This window comes from Heterodontus francisci, chromosome 1, assembly GCF_036365525.1.
Source record: "Heterodontus francisci isolate sHetFra1 chromosome 1, sHetFra1.hap1, whole genome shotgun sequence".
Classification (NCBI taxonomy): domain Eukaryota; kingdom Metazoa; phylum Chordata; class Chondrichthyes; order Heterodontiformes; family Heterodontidae; genus Heterodontus; species Heterodontus francisci.
The window spans coordinates 51,312,834-51,322,938 of NC_090371.1; the positions used below are offsets into that span (position 1 = coordinate 51,312,834).

General features: G+C 38.2%; 1 protein-coding gene across 1 annotated transcript in view; it reads left to right on the plus strand.

The window, feature by feature from the left end:
* The window catches only part of me2 (malic enzyme 2, NAD(+)-dependent, mitochondrial), a 108,180-nt gene extending 98,764 nt beyond the window's left edge, over positions 1-9,416 (plus strand). The window contains exon 16 of the mRNA XM_068030570.1: positions 6,932-9,416. Coding sequence (XP_067886671.1) covers positions 6,932-7,093 — 162 coding nt within the window. The 3' untranslated portion in view covers positions 7,094-9,416. The remainder of the gene's footprint in view (positions 1-6,931) is intronic.
* Positions 9,417-10,105: the final 689 nt, after the last annotated feature.

Sequence of the window (10,105 nt, forward strand, 5' to 3'; positions counted from 1 at the left end):
TTTTTCAATGAAGACTGTCACCAAATCAGTTGCCTACAACCCTCCAAACAGAGCCCCCAAGTTGTTCCAATTAGAGAATTGGATCGGAGTCTGTCTTTGTTATTGCATTAACTTTTCTATAATCTACACAGTCTAGTTGAACTGTCCGGTTTAGGCACTTATATGACTGGTGAACTCCAGCTGCTTTGACTCTGTTCTCCAGCATGTATTGGATTTCTGCTTTTACCTGGGCCTGTTTCTCTGGACGTAAGCGATAAGGATTTTGTTTTATAGGAAAGGATTCCCCTACATCCACGTCATGTGTGGCTAAGGTTGCACATCCTAGCTTATCCCTACAGACTTTTAAATGCTGTGAGTAGCCTTGTTAGATCGTCTCGTTGGTTTGCATCTAATACATGAAATTCAGTTTGCATGAAATTCAGTATTAGCTAACCGGATAGTAGGAGGTTCAGTTTGAGAATTGTCTAGGCCTCCTTCTGCCTCATCATCACTATCCCTTTCATCCTTCACCTGACATATCTGTGCTTGCTTATCCTCCTCCCGGCGATGATATTGTTTTAACATAATATGACAAAGCCGATTCTTTCTCCGGCAATCTGGGGTGTCAATCAAATAATTTACTTCACCAATTCTCTTGACTGCTTTATATGGGCCACTGAACTGTGCTTTGGTCTTCCGGATCCCCCATATGTCCCGCTAGAGGAATCCCATGTGCTAACCTTAATAGTTCCCAGCGATAATTTGGCGGTGCCACTATCTGATGAACAACCGACCAGTCTTCATCTGCAGATCTGTGAGGAGGTCTCCACTTCCTCATCAGAACCCAATTTTCAATATAATAGTTTTCTGGAACTTCTTTTACCTCAGCTTCTGTTAAGAGCTGATTGTGCCACCTCCTTCAACTCTGGATCAGCTTGTTGAGCTGTGATCAGAGACGACTTGTTAAATATTTCATTTGGATTATCTAAATCCCCAAAGAAAGTTTCAGATATTCAGCTATCTGACTATGGTGCCAGTTTTACTTTCGACAATGGAACTTGTTTAGCCATTGCTTGGGTTGCTACACAAAAAGGACAAATTCCTGGAACTTTTTCCTGTAACTGTTCTATCTCTTTAACTTCATTTGGTTTTTCCATGACTACTGGCGAAGCTACTACTTTCGCTCCAGCCAAATCATGCCCCAGGAGTTGGTCAACTCCGTCTACTGGCAAGCTATGGACAGCTCCTATATTTACTGTACCAGACATTAGGTCACACTCTAGGTGTACCCAGTACAAAGGTATGGGTATATACTCCCTGCCAATACCATTCACGAAAATGGTGTTCAATGCACTTTCTGACCTTCTGAAATGTTATGCCTTTCCCCAGCAACAGAGTTTGGGTGTCTCCTGTATCCCTAAGTATAACTATAGGTTTGTTTACTTCACTTGAGGGATAAGGAGTTGCTTTTCCTTTCGACAAGAATTCCCGATAATTCTCAGGTATCTTATTCACAACCCCTGCACTCACATTGGTTTTTGTACTTGGCCTTACAGCTGCAGTCAGAGCTACAACCTGATCTGCTGTACTCTCGGTTAGGGTCCCTTTCTTTGCGTTGGCTTTGTGTACCCCAGTAAGTCCCATGGGTTTACCCCGCAACTTCCAGCATTCTGCTCGAAGATGTCACACCTTGTGACAAGGGTAACATTTAGGCTTGTGGATCTCACTTCCACGCTCAGCACCTTCCTTTCTGGCCTGAGAAGGAGATCCGAGGGCGTTCCCAGCTGTACTTTCTTGTACCCAGCTTACTTGTCTTCCTTTCACTCTCCCACCTTCTATCCTTCTTGGGTTTGTAGGGATGGCAGACAAAGGGTTTGGGCTTATACACTAACTCATAATCATCAGCAATTTCCACTACTGTCTGGCCTTTGACAACTTCTGGTTCTTAACATGGGTTCTTACTGTTGGAGGAAGTGATTTTTAAATTGTTCGAGGAGAATTAATTCTCTAAGGTTCTCTTATGTGGCTTCTATCTTTAGTGCCCATATCCAACGATCAAAATTCATTTGCTTTACCCTCTCAAATTCTATAAAAGTCTGCCCAGCCAATCTCCGGAGGTTCCGAAACTTCTGTCAGTAAGCTTCAGGGACTAACTCATACACAGCAAGAATAGCCTTTTTTTTTTGCCATCTCATAATCTGCAAAAGCCTCCTCAGAAGGCATGGCATAAACTTCATGAGCTCTGCCCATCAACCTGCTTTGCATAAGCAGTGTCCTGCTTTCCTTTGGCCATTTCATTTGGCTGTCTTTTCAGAAGAAATTAAAAATGCCCCTATGGCCCTTTCCTCAAACTTAGGGACAGCTTGTATAAATTTAAACAGCTTTTCACTGGATCTTGGGTTGGACTCAGATTCTTCCTGACCAGAGTTTTCACTGGAGTCAAGACAACCCCTTTGTCTTAGTTCCAACTTAAAAAAAAAAATTCGAATTCCCTTTTTTCTCTTTCACTTTCTCTTTGAAATTCAAGCTCAAGTCTTTCCAATTCTATCGCTATTTCTTTTTCTTCGTTGTTTTCTTCTTTCTCTGTTTCCTGTTGAAGGCTAAGTTTTTCCATTTCTTGTTCCTATGGAAGTTTTCATTGTAACTGAATTTTAGCTAATTCAACTGCACTACCGTCTGATTTACTGTCATCGTCGTCTTCCAATTTCAAACGTTGGGCTATTACTTCAATTATGTCTGCTTTTTTAGAACCTGATTTCAATTCTAACCCCAATTGTGCTGTCAAATCCTTTAGTTTAGCCTTGGTTAAATTTTGCAAGTCACTGAGGGATGCCTTCTTCCCCAGCAAGTGCTACAGACTTTCGGTGGTGTATGTTTTACTCTGTTACGGAAGAAACCTGGTTCTTTTATTTTTCTTTTTCCAATTATTATTACCCCACTTGCAATTGTACTTAGTCAACGATTGGTTTATCCCAGAAAAAGAGAGCCCCCAATTAAATATGTTACGACTGAGGCAGGAGAAGTGCACTGTCAATTCAGTCCCACTTCTACACAGGTCACAACATATTCTTTAAAGTTGTCTCACTTGTTGAAACAGTCAATCAGATACACTATTTCCCCAGAATAGATCATACTAATCAGGTTTCTTTACTGAGCAACAAAATTAACAGTTTATTATAAAACAAGTCTTAACTAGTAATGAAGTAAAACAATATCACATGATCAAATTTTTAAAAATCCAACTTTAAATTTTCAAAGTCTCCTTTATCTTAGTCCCTTCTCTCTTTCGCTCGCATGCGAGTGATATATACACACACACACCAGTTAACCAAAAGAATAAAAAGAAGGATTTTTAGATCAGAGCTCTATTACAGACAAAGAAACACACCCGGGCAGATCACTTGCCCACCCCTGGAAAAAAAAAACAGCAGATAGATATGCTGCACCAAACTGGCACACAGTCCAACCTCCGAGCACACGCAAGATCTTTAAAATCTTCCAGAATTAGTTCTGTTCAGATGGTGTTGAAAAGTAGTTTAGCAGGCCTTCTTGAAATACAGAAAACGAGACGAATTGACACATTGAACTTCACAGAGTCTTTAGGGAATTGTGAGGAAGCGAGCTGGGTTGTAGTTTTCTGTTCTTTCTTGGAATTCTCTTCTCCTTCTGTCCTTTTTTGACACTTCAGCACTTGACGTTTTAAAAAAAATAACTTTCAGCAAGAATCTGGTCTCTTCCTCCAGAAGATAAAGCACACACTGATTCACATCCGGAAAGATTGACAGTTTTCTGCCCACCCAGATGTTTTGTGTTACTACTGGGCTTGTCCAATCATAGGAGCGCCTGCCAGTTTTCTGCCCCTGTTGCCAGGGTTTCTGTTCGGTCTGGAATCTTCATTCTTGCAATTTGTCATCTGAACCTATTTCATAATTGTGCTGTTATATATTTTCTTATCCTCTTGGCCCATATCAATTTTTAAACTTATTAATTCTTAGATTCTGGATGGCGCTGACAGGTGGCATTCATTGATCAACCTTAGCCCTGAGAAGGTGGTGGTGGATCTTGAAATATTTTGTAGTTGATACGTGAGTGGCTTGCTCAGCCACCACAGAGGGTAAAGGGCATCCACTTCATTGTAGGATTGAAGTCATGTATAAGCCAGAACTGGGTAAGGACAGAATGGTTTATACGACAATCCACGTGCTTCGTGGCTCTTTTTACTGCCACCTTTTTATTTTTATATTTTGTTTTGATCAGAATTCATCCTGCTCCTGCCATAATAGGATTTAAACTCTAATTTTCTGAATTATAGTTCAAACTTCTGGATTACTAGTACAATAAATGTAACAAGTTAAACCTAGTAACATTACCATTATGCTCCTCCCCCACTGCTTAAAGCTTATTAATCTTTCTTTATGGACATTCTTGCTAATTAAATACTGTTAGCACTTGAAGAGGGAGCTGCTGTGTCAGGTGAGAGTAAAAGATTGAAGAACTTGCATTTATATAGTACCTTTCATGAGCTTGGGACATCTCAATGTTTCGCAAACAGTGAAGTGCTTTTCAAGTGATTTATTACTGTTTTGTAAGGAAAAAGTGAAGCAAAAGAAAAATCTAAAAAAAAAAAAATAAGCTAATTAGGAAATCAAAGCGATTTGCTCAGCAATAACCGCTAGGATATCTAAATTCAGAATTAATGTATTGTTATCGCACCAAGTAACCTAAAAGAGGATAGCGTGGATTTTGCAATTGTATTGATGGTGAAACTGCCAGCATTCACCATCATTACAGCTGCGAAACTGATAGCAACTTCATTTATCAGCCATAATTTCGTACATGTGTAGTTAAACTAGAAATCCAGAAATTGCTGTCAGTAATTGTCTGCTCTGGGTGTGCTGTTGAAGTCCCAAAGATGGAAATCTTAGGAATCCCCTTGAGTTGATGTGAACTCCATTGGTATCTCTTAAAAACCCTTGAAAAGAGAACATAAGAACATAAGTACAGTACATCCACTGGTTCTCCTTATCCATCTTGCAAGTTACATCCTTGAAAAAAAACTCTGCTAACCATTTTGTCAAACACTATTTTCCTTTCATAAATCCGTGTTGTCTCTGCTTAATCATATTACGATTTTCTAAGTGACCTGTTGCAATGTTCCTCATAATAGATTCTAGCATTTTGCCTACTACTGATTTTAGGCTAACTGACCTTTGGTTCCCCGTTTTCCCTCTTCCTACTTTCTTAAATAGCAGGGTTATGTTTGCTACCTTCTAATCCTTGGGAACTGTTCTAGAATGGGTTTTGGAAGATCAAAACCAAAGCAGCCACTATCTCTGCAGCTACCTCTTTTAAAACCCGAGGATGCAGGTTGTCCGGTCCAAGGGATTTGTCAGCATTTAGTCACATTAATTTCTCCAGTACTTTTTTTTGGAACTTATATTGATTTAAGTTCCTCATTCACACTAGACCCTTGGTTCCCCATTATTCCAGAATATTTTACATCTTCTACTTGGCAAATACAAACTATTTGTTTAATGTTTGTGCTGTTTCCTTATTCCCCATTATAATTTCACCTGTCTCTGCCTCTAATGGGCCGATATTTACCTTCACTAATCTCTTCCTATGAGATACCTACAGAAACATTTACAATCTGTTTTTAATGTAGTTTCCCAATCTACCTTAGCCAGCTCGCTCCTCATACCAATAGAGCTTGTTTAGATTTTTAAGACCTTCATTTCAGCCTTAACTAATCACTTTCAAATTCAATATAAAATTCTAACATATTATGGTCACTCTTCCCTCGAGGCCCCTTTATGACAAGGTTATTAATTAACCCATTCTTATTGCACAATACTAGATTCAAAATAGCCTGTTCCCTAGTTGGTTCCTCGACATATTGATCTGGAAAAGTATCTTGTACACATTCCATGAACTTGCCCTCTATTTGTTCATAATGAATTCATAATTAACAACCTCCGGCCCAAAGAACTAATTTTATATTTGTGAAATGTCATATTTCTCCTTTATGATGAAGAATTATATACATTTTTAAAATAATTACTTAATGTTTAATATTTCCATTTCTACCTTAATCCCACGTGTATATCTCAATCTGTATTTCCCTTCTGTCAAATGATTAAAAGGTGAAGGATATTCAGTGTCTTTTGCTTCTTGGTTTGCTGTTTGTGAGAATTCTTGAATGGGTTTTGGCTGCTTAGCCTGTTGGATAACATCATTGCTGGGCACTAGATCCCCTTGAGCTAACGCCGAAATGACATTCATGTAGGGAAAAGTGAAATCCATGCCACAGAGATAACCAGATCTTTGTGGTCAGCTTTCTTCGAGGTCAACAGTGAGTACTGTCACTTCACAGCTGACTGTAAAATCCAAACCAAAATTAACAGATGCACACTATCCTGTTTAGCCTCGTTTCATAAATATAATACAAGCTTTGTATTCAGATTAATATGGCAAATAGCTATCTTGATATCTCGCTCCACAAACATGTATGATCACCTCAGCACTTTGGATGATTCCAGTTTATAAATTATGGCTGATAAATGATTATTGATAGATGACTTGGTGCTTTATAATGCTCCTTTATCTGCTATACATCAAGGTTAACCCATTACTTTAAATGGGTTAATGCCCCCACTAAAATAGTAAACAGAAATGTCACCAGGTGTTAAATGTTTGTCCACTAACATCGCCAATGTAATTGTAAGCTTATAAATTGCTATTTCCGAGGGAAGGGAGGTCATTGTTCCCCTGTTCCGCAGATGCTGTGATGTGCTGTGTTTTTCTAACGGTCACTATATTTTGCAGTTTTTTTCCTTCTCTTCTCCATTAGAGATTTACACCTTGCCTAGAAATTCAATTTTACAACCTTGTAATTACAGGGATGTTTACCCCATTGCTGCATGTAACTTTAATTTGTTTTGGTTCACTATAGGTTGCAGAATTCTTGTATTCAAACGGCATGGCATTTGAGTACCCAGAGCCAAAGTTCAAAGAAGAGTATTTTCTGTCGAAGGTGTGGAAGACAGACTATGAGTCATTCCTTCCAGATGTTTATGATTGGCCAGAGTCTGTGACAAAGCTACCTAATTTGTAATCGTATACCATGTTTAATACCTGCTAAAGAATTGAAGTATGAAGAAATATATGAAGGTTTTTCAGCTGGCTACACACTAAACTTGAAAATCTCTTAACTTGCCAGAGTGTGTCTCTTTGTGCCATGAGAAATAATTTTACTAATTCAATCCCTTTCTCAACTTTAATTAACCAATGTTCATTGGAAATCTGCAACTTCTCTAAAAGAAAGAACTTGCCTTTATATGGTGTTTTTCACATCTGGAGGATATCCCAAAGTGCTTTACAGCCAGTTCATTCCTTCAGTTACTGTTGTGGAGGCAAATGCAGTTGGCAATTTGAAAATTCGGTCTGTGTAACATTTTATCTGAAAGATGACTCCTCCAACAAAGTGGTAGTACCTCAGTCAGTCTAAATTATGTACTCAAATCCTGAAATGAGGCTTAAATTCGCAAGTTTCTGACACAGCCAAGTTTACACTTCTGCACTACCTTGGCCTCTAGTTTTAAAAAAAAACTGCCATCTAGTTTGATTCAATACATTTGAAATCCATATGTTACTGTTAAGGGATCAGAAAAGCATTATTTACATTGCTAGTTTCCTCTACCTTAAATTCTGTATCTGTTCACTTCAGAAGTTGGGTGTGTGAAGGTAGAGAGTATACAGAAAAAGATAAAATAACATGTTCAATAACAAACTGTAAACTTAGTTATTGCAGATATGCCTGGAGGCTCTGATTTTTTTTTTACATGTTGAATCATATTTTGGATACTATACATTAAACCTGAAGGACAGTAAACATCAGGAATGCAAGATAATAGAAAATGCTGGGAATACTCAGCAGGTCAAAAGAGAGAAACCGAGCTAATATTTCTGTTCTGGTCTCTACAGATGCTGCATGACAGAATTTCCAGCATTTTTCTTTTTTTTTTCAAATTTCCAGCATCTACGGTGTTTTGCTTTTGTGTCATGAATGTAAGAGCTGACTGTTTTTTGAAAGGGATAACAGGAGCACTGCTTTGCTTGCCATTTTTACATCTTTTTAAGTACTAAATCATTGGTGATAAGATTGCAACATCAGTGATTCTGCTAACTTCAGTTAAGAAACAGCACAGTTTGAATGCAAATCGCCTCTTAGGCTATTTCAATGTAAATATACTGGCTGACCCTATTTTACAGATTTCTCCAGTGGATGTGTAGGAAGGTACAGCCACTTGGGTGAGGGGTGCACTTTGCTCCAGTAGCTCCAATAGGAACATTCTGAGGTTAGAAAACAATATTCCTTTACTGAAACTTGGTCATTATCATGTGACTTCTTGTGTTGTCACTAATGGATACTGGATAAAGGATAGTTAGATTCCTTACATTTCTAAGTTTCTGATTGTGGCTATTCTGCAAAGGTTAAATCTTTATAGGATGGAAAAGAGTGGGGGTTGGGGGGTGAATGGGTGGTTATGGTATGGTGGAGAAAACCGTGAAGCCATAAGAGGCAAAGGCTGATGCGAGAAAATGAAAATGTAGTTCTGGGTGGCTTGTACCAACATCCCTGCTCAAAATCTGGAGTAGCTCCCAGTCTCCACTAAATGGGGGTAATTTAAACTTTTACCATAAGATAAAAAACAGGTGATAGCGAATCGGTCACCCATTTTACATCTTGCATGATTGTCTCTTCAACAATTTGTTTTTTTCCCCAACTCTTACTCAGGGGTCAGGAACTCTGTTAGAAATCCTGGACACTGTCCCAATGCCATGGGCTACTATAGCACTAGTATGTTTAAATGGCAGTTGAGTGGGCCTGATGAATGCATATGTGCCTGTGATGAAGTGCAGATGTACAGTTTTGAGAGTAGTACCTTTTAAAGTGAAAGATAGCTATAATACTTTGAAGACTAGTAGCACTAATTTGTGATGTTACTGTTCTAAGAAATAATGGAAAGAGAAATAGATGCCTCTAAGGGAGACCAGCGAGATCCAAAGCACTTTTGAAATCAAATCCTGGATTTGAATTGTACTTTTTTAATAAATAGGATTTTGTGATCTTGGGAATAGTTATCTAAAACTTTGTCAGTGATTTAAAGTAAAAGCTGTTGTCAGAGTAGAGTGCACTGAAGGGAATATTTACATGTGAAAATTTATTTATTAATGATTAGTGTTAACTGTTTGGAACAATACTGAATTATTTTCCATCACCCCTAATTCCCTGCTATGGGTAGAGTTTTGTGTTTTATCAGCTTTTCCTAATTGAATCTTGACATTGACTTAACGATAATGGCAGATTTACTGATGGTTCATGTGTTATGTATTTTTTTGTTTGTGCTTATTACTGAAATAAACAGTTTTCAATATTTTTGTATTAGTATATGCTAAAATTCAAAACTAATGGATATGGTTAAGCAGATGAGCATATTTGCTTTTAACATGCTTTATACAGACTTCCATCAATGCCCCACCTGAACTGAAATGTCATGCTTTTTCAGAGCCCAAGTGCTTCATCACAGTAGATTAGAATGGCATACATTTAAAGAACTAATTCATAATTGTCAATGAGCTTACATTCCTTTGAAGAATAAAAACTCTACAGTAAGTTATCCATTTCAGTAGTAAAAAGAGAAGAGCAGAATACTTTATTAAATGGCGAGAGACTGGGAAATATTGGTATTCAGAGGGACCTAAATGTTCTTGTACACTAATCAAAGAAAGGCAACATGCAAGTACAGCAAGCAATTGGGAAAGAAAATGATAATGTTGGCCATTATTACAAAGGGGTTTGAGTACAGGTGTGAACAAGTTTAGCTGCAATTGCATAGGGCCTTGGTGAGACCACACCTAGAGTACTGTGAACAGGTTTGGTTCCATTATCTAAGGAAGGATATACTTACTGTAGAGGGAGTGCAATGAAGGTTTGTAAGACTGATTTCCTCCTGGCATGAGGGGATTATCCTATGAGGAAAAATTGAGTAGATTAGAGCCATATTCCCTGGAGCTGAGAAGAATCAGATGAGATTTCATTGAAACACATAAAATTCTTAAGGGG